The 26,086-nt window shown below is 42.7% G+C and overlaps 1 protein-coding gene across 6 annotated transcripts in view; it reads right to left on the bottom strand.

Moving 5' to 3' along the window:
• RIN2 (Ras and Rab interactor 2) overlaps positions 1 to 26,086 on the bottom strand; it is a 57,642-nt gene that overhangs the window by 13,170 nt on the left and 18,386 nt on the right. For all 6 annotated transcript variants that reach the window (XM_081872663.1, XM_081872665.1, XM_081872664.1 and 3 more), the window contains 5 exons: positions 22,540 to 22,732; positions 21,431 to 21,542; positions 20,132 to 20,204; positions 19,061 to 19,152; positions 12,729 to 13,859 (listed from right to left, as the gene is read on the bottom strand). In XM_081872663.1, the coding sequence (XP_081728789.1) occupies positions 12,729 to 13,859; positions 19,061 to 19,152; positions 20,132 to 20,204; positions 21,431 to 21,542; positions 22,540 to 22,732 (1,601 nt within the window). The remainder of the gene's footprint in view (positions 1 to 12,728; positions 13,860 to 19,060; positions 19,153 to 20,131; positions 20,205 to 21,430; positions 21,543 to 22,539; positions 22,733 to 26,086) is intronic.

The raw sequence follows: 26,086 nt of genomic DNA, 5'->3' as shown, positions 1-26,086 counted from the left end.
CCGAGGGAGCTGGCGTTTGTCTGCAGACAGCTTCCGGGTCATGTGACCAGCATGACTAAGTCACTTCTGGCGAAACCAGAGCAGCACACGGAAAAGCCATTTACCTTCCCGCCGGAGCGGTACCTATTTATCTACTTGCATTTTGAAGTGCTTTTGAACTGCTAGGTGGGCAGGAGCAGGGACCAAGCAACGGGAGCTCACCCCGTCGTGGGGCCTCGAACCGGCCACCTTCTGATCGGCAAGCCCAAGAGGCTCAGTGGTTTAGACCACAGAGCACAAAAGTGGGAGGTGCTATTGAAAGTGGATGGCGAGATATATGTATGAAGGTGTGTGATATTATTATTATTATTAGCTGGGCAGGAAGGAGAGAGAAGAGAAAAGGAAGGGAATGGGGGATGAAAAGAGTAGGGATTTTATGAGAAAGAAAGAAAGAAAGAAAGAAAGAAAGAAAGAAAGAAAGAAAGAAAGAAAGATGTTGAGGTGGTGGTATCTGAAAGTTTTTTTGTGTGTGTGTGTGTAAAAATAAAAAGTATATAAAAAGTGTTTTGAGAGGGGGAAAATGTGACGATAATAATGGGAGGGCAGGGGGGAGAAAAAAAACCCTGTCATTTCCCTTCTATTTAATTAAAAAATGAGAAATAAAAAATATAAAAAGAGGAGGAAGTTAGGGTGGAAGCTGCAGTCCCAGGAAGTGGCCTTTGTTGGTTCAGGGCTCCTTTATGGGTGCTGCCATTTTAATTCTTGAGCGTTTAAAAAATAAAATAAAATAAATGTATTAAAATATTTTTTTAAATTTAGAAAATAACTTTTTTGTATCCTGTGTCCATTTCCAGTCACCAGCGGCACCCCTCTGCCGGCAGGGGGGACCTGCACAGTGCCCATCTTCTCCCGGGCGATACTTTTTGTGTGGCTCCCTGACAGGCCCCGGCCTGCTTCCCTCGCACCAGTCGCCAGACGGGTCGATCTCATTCCTGGTGGAGCCGAAGTCATCGGGGGTTGGGGCTCCACACAGCCGCCTTGACCTTTGCGTCAACTGGGCAGCCCAGGACTCCCAGACACACTTGCCCAGGCTTGCACCCCAGAGAGGTCCTTTGGTGCTACTAATGCAGCAGTTTGACTTCATGGCTGGAGGCACACTCCATTGTCTCTTGAACAGATGGATGCTAACAACAAGTCTCGCAAGTACAGCGGCCCCATTGTCAAGTGTTTCTTCTCAGCACTTTTGTCAGAGTTTGCTGGCCTGTGCTTTCATCTTCTTTTTCTTTTTAAAAAAGTTGTATGGTGTCATGCTTAAACATCCATACGTACCATTTCTTTCCACTGCTACTGTTATCATTTTACTAAATGGCCATGTATACAGTAAAATAGAAACATTATGAGATCATGTTCTTACCGTCATTTGTTGGGCAGCTCAGACACAGAAGCAGAAGGAGACCAATGAATTGGCCGAAGCCAAGCACATTCAGCCTCAATGCTACACTCAACAGCAATCCCTTAACTCTACAGAAAACAGTGAACAGCCCATCTCCTCACCCGTGTTAGAAATTCCGTGGGTGCCAGGTGCATTTTGCTACTGGTGCAAATCCAGTTGTGACTACATGGAGATTTCTGGGCGCCAAGTTGGAGACTGACATCTCCACTGAGCCAGCTGACTCGTGAGCAGTCCTCTATCCTCACATCAAGGAAAGTAAGTGCAGGACTGAGTACAGATATATTTGATGGCAGCTGTCTAGTCCCCTCTCCAAACTCCAGTAATAGGCTGTGTACCCCGAAAAGATGGTCATAAACATTAATTAACTGACAATATAATGGAATGACCATGCAACCCACTGCAGAGGCAGAATAACATCCATTTTTGAAAACCCAAAGTGCAACTTCTAACCATACAAATAAAAACAAAACATGGAGGAATAAACAGGAGGTAAATGTACTTTTGAAGACAAGAGTGCCTGGCGTGCTCTGGTCCATGGGGTCACGAAGAGTCGGACCCAACTAAACAACTAAACAACAACAACAAATGTACTTTTGTAAAATACAGTGGTACCTCGGGTTACATACGCTTCAGGTTACATACGCTTCAGGTTACAGACTCCACTAACCCAGAAATAGTACCTTGGGTTAAGAACTTTGCTTCAGGATGAGAACAGAAATCGTGCTTCACGGCGCAGTGGCAGCAGGAGGCCCCATTAGCTAAAGTGGTGCTTCAGGTTAAGAACAGTTTCAGGTTAAGAACGGACCTCCGGAACGAATTAAGTACTTAACCCGAGTTACCACTGTATACGAATTATGGATCAGTATGAAGATATACATACTTTCCTTGAGAATTCAAACAAACTACCCCATCTAAAAATTGAAGGATGGCACATGAGCAGTGATGCACAACTCTCATAGGCCTAAAGGGATTTGTTATGAATCAGTTCCTTAGTAAGATGACACACACCTCTTTGGGATTAAAGAAGCACATTGGTGTGGATGGAGGAAGTGATTCTGCAGCAGGAAGCACTTACACATGACACATGGGCTTATGAAGTCAATAACAACCACTGTAAAAAGCATTAGGGGTGACAGAGTTGCACTTTAAAAAATTGAAGAAGGAATTGTTGTAGCCAGCTTTTAGCTCTAAAAATTCATCCTCCTTCCACCCCCACATACAAGCTGCTTTGCAGCTAAAATCTGGGAACTAAATGCAACACTGTTTCCCAGCTTATGAGCCTACGATACACAATACAGGGTCAATATTTGTAACCTTGAAGTAATGTTTGCACACCTAAGAGATAACCACAAAGGCAGCCCTTTATCAGTTGTGCATAGCTTGGCTTCTTCTAGGCCACATTCTTTCAAAATTCCTGACACCTTCTCCTAAACCCAGGGCTCAACTTTCCTGTCTCTTTGTTAACAAGGGGAAAAACTGCCTCCTGGTGCAATCAGTGCAATGCAAACAGCAGCAAAATGGATGGGACAACTGCTTATCCCAGGCTGTATACAACACAGCACTAAGCGGGTGATGCTTAGCAGGTTTCATCATTGCACAACTGAATGTCCCCCCCCCCTTTCTTTCCCCCATGAAGTTCCTAAATCTGTTCTGAGAGTCTCCCCCATCCCTCTGGAGCAGATTTGGGGATGACGGGGGCACACACAGGGTGTGATGAGGGAAGTCCCATTGTGCTATCCTTTTTATTTTGCTCAATGCCCATTTGTTACTGGGTAGCATATAAATATTTTTAATTAAGTGCTCATCCACAAGTCCATTTGCCCTGCCACCTTCCCCCGGGGAAAACCTGTGGTTTACTGCTGAACTGGAACAAATGGAGACTTAGAGGTAAAGAGCAAGTTTTCCAGGGGAAAGCTGCAAGGCAAATGCAAAACCACTTGGACCTGTGCCTAGAAAGAGAGGACAAGCAGGAAACTGCTCAGAGCCGTGCTTTCTAAGCATGGGGCACTTCGGGACATCCAGAAGGGTGAACAAGCAATAAGTAAATGTATAGACTGATGGTTCTGGGAACTGGAAAGAGATTTATTTTTTAACAGTCCCATTATAATCTTTGGCAAAGGTGTGGGCTTATTAGACCTTACTCCTTCCTTCTTCTTTTTTTATCATGCTTGATTACTTCTGAGCAGCAAGATGTTAATGTCAGACAAGTAAAAAATAGTAGCTACTTTGCTATAAAATTCAACACATGTATGAGAAAAGTCGCCCAAAAACTAATAGTACACAGAAACATCTGTCAACAGACCTTCCAATGATTTTGTTGGCAAATCTACCGTATTGACCTGAATATAAGCCTCACCTTTCCCCCAAATTCCGACCGTGAAAAGCTAAAGTGCGGCTTATATTCACGACCTTAAGGTATGCAGCCAGGAGTGCGGGGCAAACAGCGCCAGGAGCATGGCAAAGCGGTGCCCACCCTGTGCATAGTCCCCCGTCCTCTCCCACAAGACCGGGAAGGGAGAGAGCTAGGAAGGGGAAAGGCCGCCAGCAACGCAGCGTGAGCCCCCCCCCCCAATATGTGTGGGATGTGAAACACATACTACAACATTCCTAGAGTGGACATGCTAGGGAATGCTTTGTATCACCCAGGAGATACAAAGCACCCACAAACTCATTATGTTTACTGGGAAGTCTCAAGTAGTATGTTTAGGTTTACAATCTCAAAGTATTTTTAATCACCACATACCTCTCTCCAATGTTATGACAGAAACTAACGAGGCAGATGAGAATAGTTGTCATAGATAATTTGTAATTATGTTGACCAACTTAATTAAAGCTGTCTTAGCCATTTGAAAGTGGAAAGAGGAAGTGCTTTGATAGAGTGAGCAGTTTCCTTGTGACTTCAGGAATGTCCATCTGCATCCTGTACTGAAACAGTCTTTTGCAATCTTTTAAAGCAGCACATTATTTTAATAAAACAAAAAATACTTGCATGATCCGCTACCATTTAAGGGGCTCCTGTATTATAGACTCACAGAGCTGGGAGGGATTCTGAGGGTTATCTAATCCAACCTTCTGCAATGCAGGAATATCAGCTAAAACATCCCTGAGAGATGGCCATCCAACCTCTGCTTAAAAACCTCCAAGGAAGGAGAACCCACCGTTTCCTAAGCTCTTACTGTCAGAAAGGTCTTCCTGGTGTTTAGTCAGAATCCATTGATTCAGGTCCACAGCAGCAGAAAACAAGTTTGCTTCATCTTCCATGTGACAGTCCTTTAGATATTTGAAGATGGCTATCACATCTCCTCTCAGTCTGTTCTAACCAGGCTAAACATACCTCAACCATTCCTTCTAAGGCTTGGTTTCCAGACCCTGGTTCATCTTGGCCACCCTCATCTGCACACATTCTAGCTTGTCATTATCCTTCTTAAACTATGTCACCCAGAACTGGACACAGGACTCCAGGTGTGATGTGGCCAATGCACAATAGAGCAGGACAATAGGCCAGATGTTGATGCAGCCTAGAAGAGCATTAGCTTATTTTGCAGCTGCATCACATTCTTGACTCTTATGAAGTTTGTGGTCTACTAGGACCCCCTAGATCATTTACACATGTTCTACTGGCAAGCCAGGTGTTCCCCATCTTATATTTGTGCATCTGGTTCTTCCTGCCTAAGTGAAATTCATGTTGTTTAAGAGGGAAGGTCAAGTTTTCTTCCACAAATATACAATGAGAACAGAGTGCTTTTAGCTCTTCCAGGAATGAATTCTCTTAGACTGCCATGCCAGAAATATATCGCTACATTTATAAAATATATAAATAGACCAGCCTGAGTTTACCTCAGCAATGAAAATAGATGAAAAGTAACTTTGGGCAGTTGATCTTCACAATACCTAAAGCAGACGTATCTAGAAAGATGCAGAAAACAAGTTCTGCCCCCACCTGCCCCGAAAACCTGACTTAGCTACTCCTAGCCTTTTATCTTTTATTTCAACTCCACACTTGGTTATACTGTCAGCTGCCAGCATGGAAACAGCCATAGGACGCCTGTTGGGGTGGGAGAAGAAGATGCCAGCAATGGTGGAGATCACCATTAATTTCCTAACTGGGGAAAGCTGTTACTCACTCTGGTAAGCAGCTATCCCAGAGTCTGCTTGAGGCATACTCTGTAAAGAACAGCCATTGAAGGTTGGTTCCTAAAAGCTATTATGGCCAGACCCACCTGACAATAATACCACATGAGGGACTGTCTGGTGTGCTTTATTGGCCGAGGGAGCTGGTGTTTGTCCACAGACAGCTTCCGGGTCATGTGGCCAGCATGACTAAGCCGCTTCTGGCGAACCAGAGCAGCACATGGAAACACCGTTTGCCTTCCCACTGGAGAGGTACTTATTTATCTACTTGCACTTTGAGGTGCTTTCAAACTGCTAGGTTGGCAGGAGCAGGGACCGAGCAACGGGAGCTCACCCTGTCGCAGGGATGCGAACCACCGACCTTCTGATTGGCAAGTCCTAGGCTCTGTGGTTTAACCCACAGTGCCACCCGCGTCATACAAAGCTGCTATTTGCTAGAAAGCCAATCAGATAGTTTTGTTTTCTTTAAAAGGGGGCATGTTCTTTTATCTGTCATGCAATGTGATGCATGTACTGTGCAGCACTGAGGACCCACTAGCATTGCTGCCAAGTCACCAGGCCCCATAGAGCAGGATGTGCTGTTATCAAAAGGAAGTGAAAGCATTGCATCCCCACGATTGCTTGGGTACATGCATAGTGCACCTATTGGTTCACTGAGCAAGTATGATGGGAAGCAGCAGTGTATGCCTGCCACAGGCAGCATGGAGGCAAGAGTTTGGGCAGAATGGAGGGAGTAGGTGAGCAGGATGAAGATCGCTTGCAAGAAATCCCAGTACACAGTTTCAGGTATCTGAAGTGGTCTGCAGAGTAGCACATGCAAACTCTGAAGTGGGTGAAAAGAGTTGGGAAAGCAACTTATTCTACAAGACATCTCCCTCTCCTCAACTTCAAGCATGCAAGGCTTTAGTTGTGTACATATGTATGTGCGCGCATCAGCTAATTCACACTGAGATGATAAATGTGTACTTGGTTGCATTGCTTCAGACAGTGGATGGAGCTGATATGATCTGACTGCTCCTTCTTGTGAAAAGCAGTAATAATAAAAAAAATTAAAATCCCTGCATATAAAACAAACTATTAAGTCAGGGAAAAGCGTAGCCTTCATTTAAGCTGACTGAGGCTTGTGGTCCACTGAGACGGAAATGAGGTCAGGCTTTTGGCAGCCTTAAAATACCCCAAGGAAATCTTGGAGGCTCTGTGTATTGCGCACTTTGGGAAGACATTGAGATCTGATAACATGTGAATGGTTCAGAAGCTGGAGCATTTTGTGCTTCTGCGCTTTCTAAATATTTCAGCAATAATGTTAGTCTAATTTAGATGAAGGAACTGGGAGAACAGCTGAAAGCTATGTCTGGGTGGTATATTGATATATTGTCCAAAACTGGTTTCAAGACCACATCGTGATAACCCTCTCAAAATAAATGAGCTGGCAATATATTGCGAGTCATGTGTTTGTGTGCGCGCTATGCAAAAATAATGATACTGGAAAACACCAGGAAGTCAGCTGGAGTTTCTGCGTCTTCCTGGGTTGAATGAGCAGGCGCTCTTTCCTCCCTTCTCTCTCTTGTGTGCATGCGTGTGCCTGACAGCAGTCAAAGAAAGCATGGTTTTGTGAAGCTAACTGATGCTGAAGTTTAAGGAAGCACACAACCCACCGCTCTGGCTCACGTGAACCAGCATGGGGGCTTGCTCAGCTGTAGGACTGGGAGTTGTATCTCGGCTGCTTCTTCCTCCTCACCTTACTTCCTCCTTATTTCAGACATTGTGATTTATCAGTACTGTATATCATGATATTCAGCTGGTGATATATCACAATGTTGAAAGCCAGACATCGCCCAGCCCTACTGCAGGGGCTCTACAAGGTTTCAGACAGAGGTCCCTCTCAGCCCTACTTTGGAAAATGAGCCCAGAGCCATTTGTATGCATGATATGTGCTTTCTCTCTGAACTATGGTCCTTCCCAAGTCCCTCATAGTAAATGAAGAAAAACAAATAATGTGCAAACAGCCTGAAAGCAGAGTAAAGAGCTGTTCATAACACAATCTTTTATCAGACCGGCTCCCCATCACTGCACTCTGCTAGCAGCTCTCTATACCAGGCAGTAACATCTTGCCCTGAAGGTCAGTTAACCGCAATCCACTGTTGAGTTACTTATTTTAGAAGCAACTGAGGTGAACATTTCATAAAAGACTATGGTGTGGTGATGGGGAGAAATAGGAAAACTTTTTATGTTTAAGTAAGACCTCTGGGTATAGGGCGGTATATAAACTCAATAAATAATAAGAATAATAAGAATATGCAGATATGTAGTTATGTATATTAATTTCAAAATAGTTCAGTTTAGCTATATTTCATACTTATTTCACATCTCTATTTGCTTTTAAAGTTTGATTTCACTGGTATTTCCTTATGATTATTTTATACTGTTCTATTTAATCAGCTTATAAATTTTCCTGATTAAGCGATATACAACCTTTGTTTAATAAAAAAAGGGGTTGTATCCATAACTGCATGGGCAGCATTCCACTTGCAAAGCAAGGTTTCTCCTTCCTCCCCTCCCCACCCTGCAATCTGCTCCGAGGGTCCCCCAAATCTCTGGAGCAGAATTTGAGGATGCAGGCAGAGCTTGCAGGGGAGATGAAGGAGAAGCTGTGTTGCACACTTAGAAATCTGTAGCGGTGCTGCAGACAACCCAAGGTGTTTATTCATTTCCCTGGTGGATTTGTACCATCAGAAAGAGGCAAAAGCTACATCTCTAGACATGGCGCTGTTGAAAATAATATAAAAGGCTGAAACACATTTTTTTGGTCTTTGTTTGGAAATCAAACCATCTGGCTCATCTCAAAGCCAGCTCTGAGGTAATATTTGTGTCTCCTGGAGTAATTCTTGGTGACTGTATATATGTGAAGAAAGGGCTGGCAACTGACTGAAGTGTTTTTAGACAGTTAAAACATCATTTTAAAAGTAATGGTTATATCTTAAACAGCTGTATTACTAAAACAATTTGCAGTAAAATAATTCAATATGAAACTCCATTTCTGCTTGAAACATTCATTTAATTTAAGCTGACCTACTTTTCTACTCTGCCATTTTAGCTGGTACTCTGCTGGGCACCAAATTTCAAATACACTAGTTTGTTAACATTTGAAGAAGCCAGGAATTATTATCCTGTTTCGTTTAATTTATTTATTTGTTAAAAACAGGAAACTAATGATAATTAAAAGTTGCAGGAATAAAATGGCCTAATTCGGGAAAGCTTTAGAATAAAGAAAAGTTTTCAACCAAACCTTGCTGAAAGACAGTATGACAATACGTCATCATACACTACTTGGCACAGGAGAAGGCAAAGAAACAATTAAGGGCTTACTCTTCACACTATCAACAAAAGCAGCACAGCCAAAATCACCAGCCATATCTGCACAAAGCAGGCCTCCAACACCAGCATTAAATGGCTGCTGGAATGAGGACACATGCTCACATTAGCACCTTGCATTCCCTGAAAAGTTTCATTCCAGGCTGAAAGCAGGCTTCCACTGCAACTCCTGCCATTTGTGTGTGGATTAGGCACAGGAGCAGTGCAAGCTGGAGTAAGGTAAAGGTAAAGGGACCCCTGACCATTAGGTCCAGTCGTGACTGACTCTGGGGTTATCTACTTTCACTTTGACATGCTTTCGAACTGCTAGGTTGGCAGGAGCATGGAGTAGCTAGTGGGATATGTCAGAATGGAGGAGTGAAATTGACATTCGATCCATAACCACACCTGGATGGATGTGCACAGTGGAATTATGCAAAAACTTCTGGCTCTCCAGATATTGTCTGAAAAATAATGACTGGTGCAGTATAGGGGCTTAGAGTAGGGACATCTCAAGTTGGCTATGAACCCTGCAATTCTAGATCTGAAGATATGAGGGTAAGAGCAACATGTTCAAAAAGACCTTTTCAAGCATGGAGGGCCTGACTATTAGCCACACTCACTAGCCTGAGTTGGAATTCAGCAACATCCAAAGGACCATAGGTTTACCACCCCTGTTCATGAGTGCCCTTCTTACAATATAATATAGGAATTTGGGAAGAGGGGTCCCAAAGAAATTTATTGCTCAGTAAAGACTTATTTGCATTCTTCATAAGTAATTTTTCATAAGTAATTTTAAAGGAATTTGCTGCTCCATAATGGCAACTGGTTAATGTGGCTTGACATCAGACAAACTGATGGGCCTATCAAGGGCTATGATGTTGCATGAGGTTCCCAAGTTCCCAAGTATGTGTACAGCAACTGCTTTAGATAGTAAATGGCAAGAGTGGCTGGCTGCTTTCGAGTCCAGTTTGTGGGCTTCACAGGGTCACCTGGTTGGCCATTGCTGGGAATGGATGCGAAACTAAAGTTTATGTGAAGTAGATGGTACACTAAAAAAAAAAAGCTATGTTAAGTATTAAAGTATTATTACTATTAGGCTCTTCATTCTTTGTCCAAACATTAAACAATAGACATCTAGTTAAAACCTTTCGATTTTGTCTCACCCTAAAATCTTTTCCTACGTTACTAGGGAACAGGTATCTGGAGGTTATTTGAAGCAAGCTTAGTACTGAAGGCATCACAACACCAGAAGCAAAGCTGGAACAAATAAGAAAATGAAATACCACAGTTTAACCTGTAAATAAATGAATGCTTTGACTTTTATTTTTGTGCCCAAGGTAAGATTGAAATGGTGAAATAAATTGAGGAGAAAATGGATTAGCCTGGTGTTTGTTCTACTGTCTGTTTGGAATGACTCAATCCATCCGCCACATAAGCTCTGTGCTTAAATCAGCAAGATCTGATGCATCTGCTCTGTTGTGGTTACTTGCAAATCTGAAGACTGGTGAAGGCAGCAAAACTGCTCCAAAACTTGCCGCTCTGCATAATGAGAGATTGCTCACAGGCCCTCAGTTGCTCAACTAAACTCACCCAAGCTAAAGCACAATGATCCTCCACATACATAGTCATTAGCATATGAAAAAGTTGTCATTTTTAACAATCCACCAAAACCAACATAGTTTAAACCACACCCTTGCGGGAAGCAGCAAAAGTCCAAACAAACACAAGAAAAAACTGATATTTCTTTGTGAATTGTAAAAAGAGCATGCTGCTAAAAAGCAAGGTTAAAAGTTTTAGAGCACTGCAAAATCTTTGATATACAGCATAGTATCATATAAAGCCACTAGACTATCTTGAGTTTCGGGAGAAAAAATAATCACAGGATGTTTTTTCATTGGCAACATATCCCCTTTACACTGGATCTACAATGAGTCATACTTATGGAAATAGCTACTCGATTCAGGGCATGCCAAAGTTTCAGTACGAAAACACTTAACTACTTTCTTTGGGAATGGTTATCAGCTAGCACTGAATACAAATTCCTATGCTGGATACCCAACAGCATATGAGAACACCAAGTCAATGGGGAGGAAAGCAGTTCGATGAAATGAGCTCACATGGAAAGTATTTTGCCTGAGGGAGGTACATCAGGAAAATAGCTTTCAGTGTTCTTGTTTTGGTTGTTTAAATACCTATAACACCAAAGGCACATAAAGATGGGCAGAAACAATATCTTAAGGAACTAACCTGCATTTTCATACCACATCCCCTCTATCTTTCTAAAATGCTTATATATGCAACACAGAGCAAACAGGATCTGAGGAAACCCTCTTCTCTCTTCCGTATGAATCTTAGACTTGCATAAGAAATGGTCCCGTTTAAGTTCTGGAACTGAGCTCCAGGTGCCCTTGACAAGAAGAAAGTGAGGGGAGAGGCTTTTGTTCAGTGATGGCACCCAATCTGTAGAATGCCATTCCCCCACAAGTAAAAGAGGCCCAAACCCTTTTACCATTCAGTAGACAAAATTAAAACCATTAAATACTTTGGTGAATAAATAGCTTACGCTTTGAAATTTTATGGTATTGCTTAAATTTCCCTCTGCTTTAAGTCTTTCTAGAAGATCTTAATTATTTATTGTTCTGCTGCTTTTACTGACTGGTTGATTTCTGTGCACTGCTGAAAAAAATTAAATAGAAAAGCAGTTGGATGGGCAGTGTATAAGTAAATGGTGGTGGTGAAGAAATATTTTAAATAAATAAATAATAATAATAATAATGTGTTGCTGTCCTACAGTACAAAAGCAAGAACATAAGATGCTACATGGAAAACGGAAAGATATTAAATATCTGTGTTTAGAAGATGCTTGATTTTAAGTGACTGTTAGTAAGCCATGCAACCTCATCTCACACATGTTTGCACACAGACAGGGTTGCAACTCTGCAGCACAATCCCGTGTTCACTTGGAGATAAATCCTACTGTGTTCAGTGGGGCTTGCTTCCAGGTTAGTGTGCACAGGACTGAGTCTTAATCCTTTAAGATCAAACGTCAGCTTCAAGTATATTGTATTTCTGGAAAAAAGCATGTGCAAATGCAATGCTTTATTTTTCCCTCTGTCCCCCTGCCAAGTCTAGATTGCAAGTCTCTTGGGGCAGGGTCCTGACTTTTACTTAGGCTACCTTGTGAAACTGATGGTGTTGTATGGAATAAATCATGTATTTCATGAAGTGCTTTTCTTCTAGAAGAAAAGGTGCCGGGACTTGCCATGAAGTTGTGACAGTAGGTGTCACATTTTTAACCAGTGCTTTTCTTTGGGGTGGGGGGTGGGGTGGGGATGGTGCCAGTACTGCATAATAATAATAACAATAACAATAATTTTATTATTTATACCCCACCCATCTGACTGGGTTTCCCCAGCCACTCTGGGTGACTTACAGCTTGTATAAAAACATAATAAAACTTCCCGATAAAGGGCTGCCTTCAGATGTCTTCTAAAAGTTGTGTAGTTCTTTATATCCTTGACACCTGAAGGGAAGGCATTCCACAGAGAGGGCACCACTACTGAGAAGGCCCTCTAACTGGTTCACTTGAGTACCCCCAGAAAAAAAGCACTGGTTTCATGCAAACTTTCCTCTTGTAGGCTTTGTTTTGTTTTGATGTATACGGGATTTTAACTAGGAGAAGCAACTGGAACTCTGACCATTAACAGAAGACCTGGACCTTTCCAACAAGTATGGAAACTGCAGCTACAAGGACAGCATGTTTTCACTTTTGACGGGTGAGGAGAGGCAAACAGACCAGACACTTGCTTACCTATTTGGTCTTCTGGAATCAGGGACTCAATTGGAGGATCCAGTTCAGAGCTCTGAGACAAGTAGCTCTTGACTTGGGTCATAAACTGCCGAATAGTCTGAAGCATGTCTGTGCTGGAAACATGGCACTCCTTGTTCTCCTGCAGGAAGCTTACGTAATCCTGAACCAGGCACCCAAAATAGGTGCGCTTATCTCGAGACATCTCTGCTATTTTCTTGATCATCCTCTTCTCTGGGGTCATGAAGGAGCTGAAAACTCCGCTCACTTTCCGCAGCTGGGATTTAACAATTTTGGGAAGCACAAAGGAGCTAGTCCTTTTTTTTTTAGGCTTCAAGGGTGGCGCCATGCTCTCCTGGTCGCTTTCCCCCTCATACTCTTCCAGGCTACTGTTAGTATCCCCATCGTAAGGAAAGAGCGGCATGCTCCGATCAAAGTCAAGCGAGTCAGAGGAGGATGTGGAGAGGCTCATGTCGCTTAGTCTCTGTCTGCCTCCATTCCACTGTACTTGTGACTCAGAGTGTGCAGCTAAGCTCTTTTTGCTCTCTGCAAAGTTCTGCTGAGGCGGGGCTCCACCTGGAATGTGAGCAGCTTCTGAGCCATGCACTGAGTTATGGCTCGGTCTAATTACAGCCGAGCTTTTTGCACTGCTCTCTGCTTCTAAAGAGAGCGCCTTCTTCTTCAGGCGAGGAGGTGGGACAGGAGCAGGCGTCTTCTGCAGCAAATCCAAGTTCCAGTTTTTGTTGTGGTCGGCAGTTTCCGGCAGACTTGCCTGGTTTATATTCCTGGACAGCTGAGGGCTTGCAACCAGGCTATGAATAGACGGTGGGGGTGGCCGAGGTGGAGGGGAGCGAGCCCTCTCTGGGCAGTTCACATCTTGAGTTCTTGGGCACTGTCTTTTCAAATTTCCACTGACATCCTGGCTATGCACTTTCAAGAAGAGAGGATTAATAAAACACAAGGCTCCATTGGTCTGGCTGCATTCCAGCTCCGAAGGCGTTCTGGTTCTTATAGAATGAACTCCATTTATGAGGCAGAGCTGCTGGGAGCCTTTATATATGCTGTCTGAAGGCAGAGGCTTCTGGACGAGGGAAGGATTTTGCAGTCTCTTGTTAGCTGGAGAACTCCAAAAATCTGAAAGTAATTATTTGGTTAGTGTAAGAATGCCAATATTATATAGCAAGTGATCAGAACACTCTGCTCAACAACATTTGTGCTCAAGCAAATAGTTCTTTGACTTTCCGTAAAGGGCAGACCCAAGACATTTTGGGCACTGAGGTGGGAAATCCAAACGGCCCCTCCTCCTTCCCCTCTGCAACAGACATGTGCACACACAGCACAGCTGACCCTGGCAGCTCTCCTGCACCAGCCTCAGTTCACTTGAGCAGAGTTTCTGCAAAATAACTTTCTGCTAGTCCCTTGGTCAGACTTGCCCGTTTACCTCTTTGGCCCAAACCTGCTGCCAAAGTTCACCACCTGACTTTGCCTCATGGCAGACCTGCCTATGTCTCCAAAAACTAAGTTTCTTAAAGTATATGGGGGGAGCGGGGCTTCTGAAGAAACACCCCTAAGTGCTTGGGCTTGAATATAACATGGCAGGTTATCTTCTCTTGTACCAGTGATGGCAGCACTACTAAGAAGCATGTTGTTTTTGTTTCAAACATTGCAAATTGTAGACAAGATGGACTGTTTCAAGAAGTGGCAGAAAGATATTTCTAGATTTGTCTGGCAGGGCAAGAAGCCCAGAATAAAATTTAAGATATTAACTGATGCAAAGGAAATGGGTGGATTTGCCCTGCCAGACCTTAAACTTTATTATGAATCAGCAGCATTCTGCTGGCTGAAAGACTGGCTGCTTCTTGAGAACACAGACATTTTGGATTTAGAAGGTTTCAATAATGCTTTTGGGTGGCATGCATATTTGTGGTACGACAAGGTTAAAGTACATAAAGCATTTAAAAACCATATTGTCAGGAAAGTATTGTTTAATGTCTGGATAAGATATAACGACTTATTGGAAAATAAAACCCCAAGGTGGTTGTCACCAATGGAAGCTAAGGCTTTTAAAAGACTCAATATGGAGGCCAAATGGCCGAAATATTGGGAAATTTTGGAACAAGAGGGAGATAAATTGAAATTGCAGAGCTTTGAGAAACTAAAAAACAAAGTGCGAGACTGGCTTCATTACAATCAGATAATGGAGGCATACAAATTGGACAAGAGAATTGGATTCCAGGTGGAAAAATCAAAATTAGAAACAGAATTGTTAGAACCCAAAACTAAGATTTTGTCAAAGATGTATAACTTGCTGTTGAAATGGAACACTCAGGATGAAACGGTGAAGTCTGCTATGATTAAATGGGCACAAGATGTTGGACATAATATCATGTTTGCTGACTGGGAACAGTTATGGACCACCGGTATGAAATTTACGGCATGTAATGCCTTAAGAGAGAATATTATGAAAATGATGTACAGGTGGTACATGACCCCAGTCAAGCTTGCAAAAATTTATCATTTGCCCGATAATAAATGTTGGAAATGTAAAGAGACTGAAGGTACATTCTTTCACCTTTGGTGGACGTGCCCAAGGATTAAGGCTTTCTGGGAAATGATCTATAATGAAATGAAAAAGGTATTTAAATATACCTTCCTGAAGAAACCAGAGGCCTTTCTCCTGGGCATGGCTGGCCAATTGGTGCCAAAGAAGGACAGAACTTTTTTTTTTGTATGCGACAACAGCAGCAAGAATACTTATCGCAAAATATTGGAAGACACAAGATCTACCCACTCTGGAAGAATGGCAGATGAAGATGATGGACTATATGGGACTGGCAGAAATGACCAGCAGAATCCGAGACCAGGGAAAAGAGTCGGCGGAAGAAGACTGGAAGAAATTTAAAGACTATTTACAGAAATATTGTAAAATTAATGAATGTTAGAACGATGTTGGACAGAAATTAAGTGGTTTCCAGCTGTAATGCTTAAGAGATATGAAAAATAAGGTTTAGAAATAAGTAAAAACTAATGGTGAGGATTTGCTGAACTAACAATTTGAATTGGAATACAAGAAAGGGAGGTATGAGGAGGTCTGGAAAATAAGTTAAAAGAAAATAAGTAATTGAAATTTTATGTGTTTTTTTAATTATTTTTGTATTTTTGTATTTTCATTATTTTTTCTTTTTTTATTTCACATTGTATTATTTCTTGAAAACTTTAATAAATATTCTATAAAAAGAAGCAGCCTTCTACTCAGACTTTCTCCCCTCTTGGTGAATTAATTCAGACATCACTCCAAATGAGCAGGCAGCCCCTGGCTTAGAACTGCATGTCTGCTTTCATTTCTAGATGCAGGGGCCTTAAAAAGCTGTGCCTATGGTTTGTCAGTTTACACCAGTTGATTTGCTTCCTTAATATGAATTGAGATTGTGGCTGTGGGTTAAATTCCCAAACTTTCCTTTGATCTGTCTGTCCATAAAGAGCACATGAGGAGGGATGTTAAAGGATCTGCAATTAGCTCTCTCATAGATTTCCTCCGTCAAAAGTAAAAGCAGCCACAACAGCCCCCCCAATCAGACAAGAGGTCTGGCCTTGGGGAAGGAAGCTCAATGCCATTTTCTAATCTGAATTACTTCTTTCTTTCCAAAGATGTCTGCCTCAGGGGGAAAAACATACAGAAACTTGCTTGGCACCTGTGATATGTTGATATGTCACAGGGCGAACAACATCTTGGGGTGTGCTTAGGTGCACATTCAAATTGCAAAAATAGCACAGCAAGAGAAGGGCTAAACTGCCCCCCCCCCGGCCATGTTGCAGTTCTATTCAGTTCTTGCTACAGGGCTGATTTCACCCATTTTTGTGGGGGGAGGGGAACCCGCAAGAGAGCCAAACCATAAATTCTGCAGTCCCACCTCAGTCTGGCCACTAATCTCAAAAGAAATTTATTGTTACAAGTAGTCAAGTCATACAACTTTTCCATCAAAGTTGCTTTGGAAATCCATCTTGCCCCAGAGGGATTTTGAACCTTTATATGGAAGACTCTTTTGAAAGGGCTCCACACATAACTGGAAAAAAACGGAATGAAGGCTCTTTTCTTATCAATTCCTCAAATTGCATTGTGAAGGTACACATGTGAGTGAGCCAAGATATATGAAAAAGGCATTAAAAGTGTACATATGCTGAATGAAACCACATGTCTTAGTTACATAATCAGAACACCTTCCTAGGTGTTGCAACTAAAATCCTGTACTGGTCCAACTAAAATCCTGGGAGCTATACAGTATTTGCATCAGAGTTATAAATATGAACCTCTTTGGAAAATTATAATCTCTCTTTGGGAAGGGGCAATCGCTCTGTGGCAGAATGGCCAAGTTAAGGCTCCAGCGTCAAGTAGGTGGGAAATATAATAATTCAGGCTGCCAGTCAGAGGGGATGCTGAGCTGGCAGTTTCAAAAGGAATCCCATATTTCAGTTTATGGCATTCAAAAATGGCTCCAATTTTCGGAGGGCTAAACACATTAAGCACAATCCTGTGGAATAGAATAAATATCACATCTAGTTCCGTTTATCCCTTTCCTCATAGTGGTCAACTATATGCCTTTGGGGAAACCCACAAGCAAGGCGTGAAAACAGTAACTTGCTCTACTGCAAATGCCATCCAGAAACACAGAATCATTCCATTTAGGTCCAGTGGCTAATAGGACACTGACAAACTGGAACGTGTCCAGAGGAGGGCAACCAAAATGGTCAAAGGCCTGGAAACGATGCCTTATGAGGAACGGCTAAGGGAGCTGGGCATGTTTAGCCTGGAGAAGAGGAGGTTAAGGGGTGATATGATAGCCATGTTCAAATATATAAAAGGATGTCACATAGAGGAGGGAGAAAGGTTGTTTTCTGCTGCTCCAGAGAAGCGGACACGGAGCAATGGATCCAAACTACAAGAAAGAAGATTCCACCTAAACATTAGGAAGAACTTCCTGACAGTAAGAGCTGTTTGACAGTGGAATTTGCTGCCAAGGAGTGTGGTGGAGTTTCCTTCTTTGGAGGTCTTTAAGCAGCGGCTTGACAACCATATGTCAGGAGTGCTCTGATGGTGTTTCCTGCTTGGCAGGGGGTTGGACTCGATGGCCCTTGTGGTCTCTTCCAACTCTAGGATTCTATGATTCTATGATACTATGGCATATCATGTAATCATCTAGATGGCACCCTGTCTGTACATTTGGAATTGTGTTTACTCCCATTTATGGGTGATCTGCTCTACATGTTTTTATAGCCAAATTCTTGTTAGTGGAAGGCAGGGATTTAATCTCTGCTTTCCAGCAAACAACAAATTCCACTTTTCACCTAAAAACAGAGAGAAGTAATGATCATGACTAAGTCTCCTCTATCAATCATCAATGGAATGTATTTCCTTATGCTTAAATATTTTTCACATCATATAAATTTAAACATAATCACTTTGTTTCTGTAGAATGACCTCCACACTGAGGTGTGTCTCACCCCAACTTTTCATTGTTGGGTAAAAACCCAATGCTTCCCCCAGCCTTTCATTTTTATTATGTTTTTAATTGTGCTACATATTAGAACTATTTTAACATTTTGTTTATTTATTATGTTTTTTTGTATTATCTATTTTTTGTTAACCACTCTGTGACCATTTCTGGTATAGTGCAGAATAGAAACCGCTTAATAAAATTAAATAAATCACTCATAATCATATCCTCCCTAATTTCCCCAATTCCTCTTGACTTACTTTTCTCTCTCTCATATCACCCTCTTTTTAAAAGTCTGCTTTCCAAAGGGGATTTCCTTCCCCATTTGCAGTGTTTGTTTAGTAACTCAACAGGAATGAAACATAAAAATAAGTCTGTGGAGCTGACTCCTGTGCAGACTAGAGCTATTTCTTGAGGGAGCCTTCTATGATAATTTTGAGTCATGGGGAGACGGAAGGTGAGACAGACAGGGACAGCCTCCCTTGGAGGAAGGACAGGCACCACATGAGAAACAAACCAAACCAAATAGTGGCATGCTAGAGCTCAGAATATCAGCCAGGGGAAGACAAATTTATTACTCACTGCATGCTGGCTTGAGGTCCACTTATTGCTAGGAAAGAGCAGCATAGTGGTCAAAGGATATAGGTTAGCATCTGGAGGATCTTGGGCAAAACTCAACCTCTTGAGGAATAGTCACCAGACTTCCAACCAAGAGCACTGCCAATGTCCCTTTAAAGCTGTCCCAGCTTGCTGGCTGTCTTCATGTTGATGGAATCTACTTTTGCTTTTGAACACTCTCTGCTTGGTGGAGCAAAATTCACTTAAATCAACAGACATACTTACTCAGTCCTAGCTGAGCCACCTGTTCAAGATCTGCCTCTGTTGCTGCTGTTGCAATAGCATGAGGCAACTTCAAGGTGAACGGCAAGACATCCCTGATTTGGAGATTAAAAAATGTAGTGTTAGCTAGCTTTATACTTTGGGGTCTCTCTTGTTATACATACAGTGATCCCAGAGAAGTAGATTTACTTTAGTAGACTGCCATCTTCAATGAGATTTTTTGCAGTAGGATTTGTCACTAGTGATAAGGGGAGGCAAGAATGTGAAACCAATTCATTTACACCCCATCACTGTGGAGGGGGACGGTTTAGATGCTCCTTATCTTCATAATTTTCTCAACTTTCTACTCAAGTAGACATTGAAAAAATTAAGTGGGGTTTGGGTGTGTGCACAATTAAGTCCTTGTAAAGTCGATAATTATATATAAAGTGCAAAAGAAGAATAAAATAAATAGGACCTTTCTATTTATTAGATTGTTTAAAATCTAATAGAAATGACATGAAAGTGAGGGGCAGCCCACCGATGAGGCTGGGTGAAGCACCCGCCTCAGGCGGTGGAAGTGCAAGAGCTGGTGTCTTATCAGTCTCACCGCTCCCCCTGCCTTGCAGAACGCTGCCCTCTCTCACTGAGTTCAGCAAGGCGTGTGGGGGGGTGTTCTGGCATGCAGCATTGCCGCTCTTCTTCCTCACCCCTGGGGGAGCAGGCATGCTGAGAGTGGGGAGCATTCTGGCGTGCGACAAAAGTGGGGTGGGTGGGTGGGGCACAGAGGGGGCGAAACGGGACTGGCCACCCCTGCAAAAGGGATAGTGGACGGAAGAAGCACAGAAGTAAATTCAGCATTCAATACATTCACTTCAAAATGATGAGGTGGAATCACCAACGATGGGATCTGTTTTGGGAAGAGAGAAAGCAAAATGGCAGTTGGACACCAGCCAACAAGAGCCAGATGTTTTCCCCTCCCTTTCTCACAGCAGGCTCTCCAAGGATTCTTCAAACTTGTATTTTTTTTGAGAAAAATATTAAAGGGCAACAACAATCTCATTGTAAGGCTAGTCTAAGAAAATTCATCCTTACCTGCTAATACAGTAGAAAGCTATCAGCCTGAACAAATCAGCAAAACTTATTCCAGAGCCCTCCAATGAAAAGGCTGCAAAGCAGAAGAAAAGCTCAATATATGTTCTGGGAAATGTTGTTGAACTTACTTTCTACATAGTACTGAGTATGCAGCACACAGACCACATTTGTAACAAAAGCCACACATGCCGTTGACCATCTGAAATCCCTCAGTCACAATTCTGTAGGAAAAGGACTAGTTGTTGCTGTTTTGTTTTTAAAGTTCTCAGCATTTGTCTAAACAGTTAGTTAAATGAGTCACAAAACCTGCATTGCACAACACGCCAACAGCAGCTGCCACATTTTGCAGCTGCATCATATCTTAGTAAAGACTATTTATTTTGCTTAAACAACTTGCCCTTTAATTCACAAATTCCACAAACCATTCAGCATCACAACCATGCATCAAGATTTCTTTCATATAAATCAGGCCCCTGTGGTTTTAGCAGATACCCACAAAACTTTGCACATCTACAGAAACTTTGCAGTGCCTTGGGAACTCATGCTTTCGCCATCTATAGGTGTGATCTGGGAGCATATCCGAATGTGCGTCCAAAAGCAGGTGCCGCCCATTATTTTCAAAGAGAAATGCACCCAAATGTGCACTTTCCTACTGTCATTACTCTGGCCAGCTTGTGTAAGAGAGGTGTGCATCTAGCTGCTGAAGATCTTGTTCAGCTTACAACAGACAAATGTTCAGACAACTGTTTTACACCCCTGAATAATAAGTCCTTTAGGTTTTGCCATTCATTGTGGCAAGACTGTTCACATACAAACATGACAGGATAGTGGTTTTCAACCTGTTCTAGAGCATCACAGTCCTCCCAAAGGAACAATTTCAAAATTTAGCAGTGCTCCAAGATAACGGTGACACCACCCTTTCTGAACACTTTGATTAATTATTTAAAGTTTGTAAGTGGCAGGCATAAATCCTCATAGAAAGGGAACTATTCTCTCCCGCCAAACACACTTCTAAAATGCTTTAAAAGATTCTAATTATATGAGTGCAAGCGTGTATAGCAAAAGGGTATAGCAAACATGCAGATACTAAAATTTAAACAGGTGAACCCAAGACAGGTATCTGTCAACCTGGACTATAAACAAGCACCTTAATTTAAGGCGATGAAGCCTCATTATCTTTGTCTCTTTGTCACTGACTCAGCTAATGTTCATGGGAAATCACAGTGAATTAACCTCAGGAATTTTTCTACTCATCACAGCACAGCCAAGGGAAGAAGAAACAAGTTTTTAAATACTTACTATATGTGCTCTCTTTTATTGCAAACTCTTTGAGACACAATCCAAAATCATTTGGTACACGTAGAGATAAGACTTTCTTCTGCATTCTTGTGGATTTCCTTACAAGGAAGGTCTATAAAAATAAAACACATTTTGAAGAAATATCATTCTAGACTTTTATTTGGGCTGGCCTCCTTTAGCAGTTCCAGCAGAGGGGCCAATAACTTGGGATACCTAGGCACAGAATAGAGTCTAACATTTCATAAGGTAACCTATTCAGTGTCTGATTGTCCACTCTGTGAATGATGCTCACGACTCATGCAGCCACGGCAAAGCAGAATGGCTATAATAATTACCCTCAGCTGGGGTTGAAAGTTCAAACACAACCTACCCCATGCTGAGAACCAGAAATGACCTCTTTACCTCTTTCAGAGAAGGTCCTCAACTCAATTGAAGAGCATGAACACTCCTGACTGAAGGATCAGAATCGATCCCCAACAAAAATGGTCTTTGGCAAAGGACAAGGAAGAATCCCTGCTTGCAAGAGCTGTTGCCAGTCAGAGTTGCCAGTAGTGGCCTAGATCAGTGTTTGCCAAGGTAGGCGATTCTGCTGCCTGGGGTGCGCTGGAACAATCCAGGGGGGGTGGTAGCAACCTCATGTGCAATTGGGTGGGAGCTGAATAAGAATAAGGGGGTGGTGGAAGCATAAAGAAGAAAAGACAAGAAAGTGTTGAAAAACCATTCATACATGCTTCATCTGTTCTGTAATGAGGCTTACTGCTAGGTGGGGCACCGTTGAGGGACAGTGACGCCTCCCCTGGATCCGGCAGTCATGCTGGAGGCGAGGGGTTTTCCAAGGCTTGGGGGGACCCTTTCCCAGGCTTCACTTGTTCGCTTAAAGAAGGTGGATTTTGGGGTGAGGGGGTCTGAGTTATTGTTTTTTTGAAAAGGGGGTGGTAGGCGAAATAATTTGGGCTAGTTGAACCAACAGTATGTCATGGTATAAGGCAGATTCACAATGTGTCTGAATACCAGAACCACATGAGTTCCCATTCTGGACAACTGTGAAGAAAGGGTGCAGCAAATAAGCATTTATTTTGTATTTAGGTCAAATGAAAGGCATTTCTTACTCCAGGAGGCTGGGACTGCAGAACTTCCACTGCCTCAGCATCGTTCAAGCCAAGCTGTAACCAGATAGGGTGTGTATGAAGAAGTTTATCCAGTATGCTGAGCTTATTGGGGAGGCTGTCATATCCAGAATCTCGTATGATGTTTTTTGAATCTTTCTGATCCGGACACATGTCATCCATGTCTTTCTTTAGACTGTAAACAACATAAGGGATGGGGGAAATTAAAGCCTAAGTTTAGATCCCTCAAGAATACATCAATACCTTCAGCAAATATTATGCTAAAAAGCAAATAATGCTTTTAGGCCCTTCATCCAAGGATCACACAGCAGTTTACAATATAGAAGCACAAAATACATACTATAGTAACAAACCAAAACAGTAACTGCCCCACACACATTTTAAAAGGGCATAGAATGTTTAATTAGCCAAAGGCCTGGGAGAAGAGGAATGTTTCCCCCCGGTGCCTAAAGATATACAGGTGAAACCCAAAAAATTAGAATATCGTGGAAAAGTTCATTTATTTCAGTAATTCAACTTAAAAGCTGAAACAAATATATGAGATAGACTCATGACATGCAAAGTGAGATATGTCAAGCCTTTATTTGTTATAATCAAACAAAAAACAAACAATATTTATTACGGCCATAGGCCCATACAGGTAAAAACAACACATAAATAACAGCTTGTGCACGTGGGGGAAAAAAAAAAAAAAAAAAACAGCCGCTAAAACACCACAATAACAATAAAATACTATAAAATAGAATGGCATACTACGCCTTAGTTAGCTTGTAGTGCTCCTTGGCGTCGCTTTTGGGTAAGGACAGCGACCAGGAACCTTGCCACATTCAGGGTCGTATGAGTATCCTTATCCTGCAAGATTTGGGCAAGGTGGAATTTTGGTGGGGTACCCTCTAGTTTCTGTATGATTGATCCCAACAAATTTGCCCGTGGCACATTGAACAGGGGGCAAGTGAACATGATATGCTGGAGCGACTCCGGCGTCTCCTTATCACATTCGCACGTGGCGGGGGCTTGGCCCTTTGAGAATCTATGTCTCAGGACGTTGGAGGGAAAAACGTTAAACCTCGCTTTGGTGAAGGCCAGTCTATGGGCAACAGTCGAAAGGGAGGAGAGGTATGATGGAACGCAGTAAGTTAAAGTGATACCAATGTTCTGGGGCGAACAAACACCTCCCCCCAGCATATAATTTCGCTGTAGATCGATGTCATCCAGTCTTTGGCGGATCAGTCTTTGAGCAGTAATATGGTCTAGTTTTAGGGAATCTGAAGGAGAGATTCCATAACTCAGGAGTTTGGCATGAATTCTACTAGACCAAAGGCTAGAGAATTCATCTCGCCATAAGCATTGGACAAGGTAGTGGTTTGGTAATCTATGCCACAATGATAACCAATAATTGAAGACTTGCTTCCACAGGCAAGTTTCTAAGGATGCGATCTTCAGTTCTAGTCGCATGGCTGCGTTGCTTACGCACAGGGGGAGCATTAGGAGCCGACGCAGGAATTGATTTTGCAGTGTCTCAAGAGGAGCAAGATCTGTCATCACGGCCCAAAGCGGGGCAGCATAAGCAAGCGCGGCAACCACTTTTGCCTTGAACACCTTTAGGGCCGAGGGAACATGCAAAGCTCCATCCGAAAAAAAGAATCGGAGGAGCGCATAAGACAGAGTTTTGGCCTTGTTAAGTAGGTGTTGAATTTGAGCTTTCCACCCCAAATTGTGTTGAAAAATAACTCCTAGGTATTGAAATTTTAGGACTTGCTCTATTTTTGCTCCACCAAGCTTCCATTCGTATAATCTCCGGCTTCTGGAGAAAATCAGAATCTTGGATTTAGAATGGTTGATGGTTAATTGGTTGAGTTGACAATACGTGGCAAAGATCTTCAAAGCTCTGGTTAGTCCAACACGTGTATAAGATAGAATTACCGCGTCGTCCGCATATAAAAGGAGTGGGCAGCGGTAGTCCGCAAGTCTAGGCGCGTGTGTACTTGGAGATGATTTAACTAGGGATGCTCGCATGTCGCTGATGAATAGGTTGAATAGACAGGGAGCCAATATACATCCTTGGCGCACTCCCTTGTTTATTGGTATCGAATTTGTGAGGTCGCCCGCAGGAGTAAGTCTCACTCTAGCAAGGGTACCTTCATGGAGCTGACTTATAAGCCATAGGAGTCTTCTATCAATGCCCTGTTTCGCAAGTTTCTCCCATAGAATATTTCTAGGAACGCTGTCAAAGGCTGCCTTTAGGTCTAAGAAGGCAGCACAGAGGTAGCCCCGGGGGGGAGAGGAGTACTTTCGTGCCAGATGGTAAAGAACTATCGCATGATCGGTTGTAGAGCGTTTAATTCTGAACCCTGCTTGTTCGTGGCCAATCTGATTAGTCTCATCTACCCATCGCAGTAGTTTAGTCAGCAAAAAGCTGGCATAAATTTTCCCTATGATCGAAAGGAGGCTGATGTTACGGTAGTTTTCCGGCTCCATTGGAGAACCTTTTTTATGAATTGGTACTATAATGGCCTCCTTCCATATTTTGGGGATGAGGCCAGAAGCGTTGATTGCATCGAAGGTTTTGGCCAAGATGCCAGCCCACCATTTTGGGTGTAGTTTAATGGCTTCAGCAGGGATCAGATCGGGCCCTGGGGCTTTACCCGGTTTCAGCTGAGCTATTAGCTTGGCTATTTCGTCAGGATCGGTGGAAGGCCAAATAGGTAGGTGGGTAAACAGATGCGTCAGGTGGTCGGAGGGAGCATCTGCCTGTGAGAAGCATTTCTTCAGGAACAATTCCCATGTCGGTGCAGGGATGACTGCCCTTGGGTATTTCCTCACCCTTCTGTTGATCAAAGACCAGAATTCCCTGGATCTGTGTGATTTTGAAGCAATAATCAAAGCCTGCCAGCGATTGTGTTGCCACTCACGTTTGGCAATTTTCTGCGTGCGTTTGTAAACTAGCTTGGCTTGTGCATAACTAGCTGGCAGAGTAGCTGCATTGGAGGTCTTATATACATTATATATAGCACGGAGGCGCTGTCTTGCTTGTTTACACTGAGAATTATACCAGGGGGCACCGTAAGTATATTCATTTCGATTTAATATTTTGGGTGGTAACCTGAAGAAGGACGTAAGATCAGTCGTATGATGGTGGAAGCATTTCAGCACTATGCTATGCTCGTCTGAGGCAGAGCCTATGTTGGGATGGGGCCCGAGGATTACTTTTTGGGATGGGGCCCGAGGATTACTTTTGTTATAATTGTAATGATGATGGCGTATAGCTGATGAAAACCCCAAATTAACAATCTCAGAAAATTAGAATATTGTGAAAAGGTGCAGTAGCTATTCAATCCATAACACCTGCAATGGGTTCCTGAGCCTTTAAATGGTCTCTCCGTCTGGTCCAGTAGGAAGCACAATCATGGGGAAGGCTGCTGACCTGACAGTTGTGCAGAAAGCCATCACTGAGACCCTCCATAAGGAGGGAAAACCTCAAAAGGTAATTGCAGAAGAAGTTGGATGTTCCCAAAGTGCTGTATCAAAG

Source organism: Podarcis erhardii (genome assembly GCF_964252035.2).
Source record: "Podarcis erhardii genome assembly, chromosome: 8".
NCBI classification, from domain to species: Eukaryota; Metazoa; Chordata; class Lepidosauria; order Squamata; family Lacertidae; genus Podarcis; species Podarcis erhardii.
This window is presented reverse-complemented; position numbering and strand designations above follow the sequence as displayed.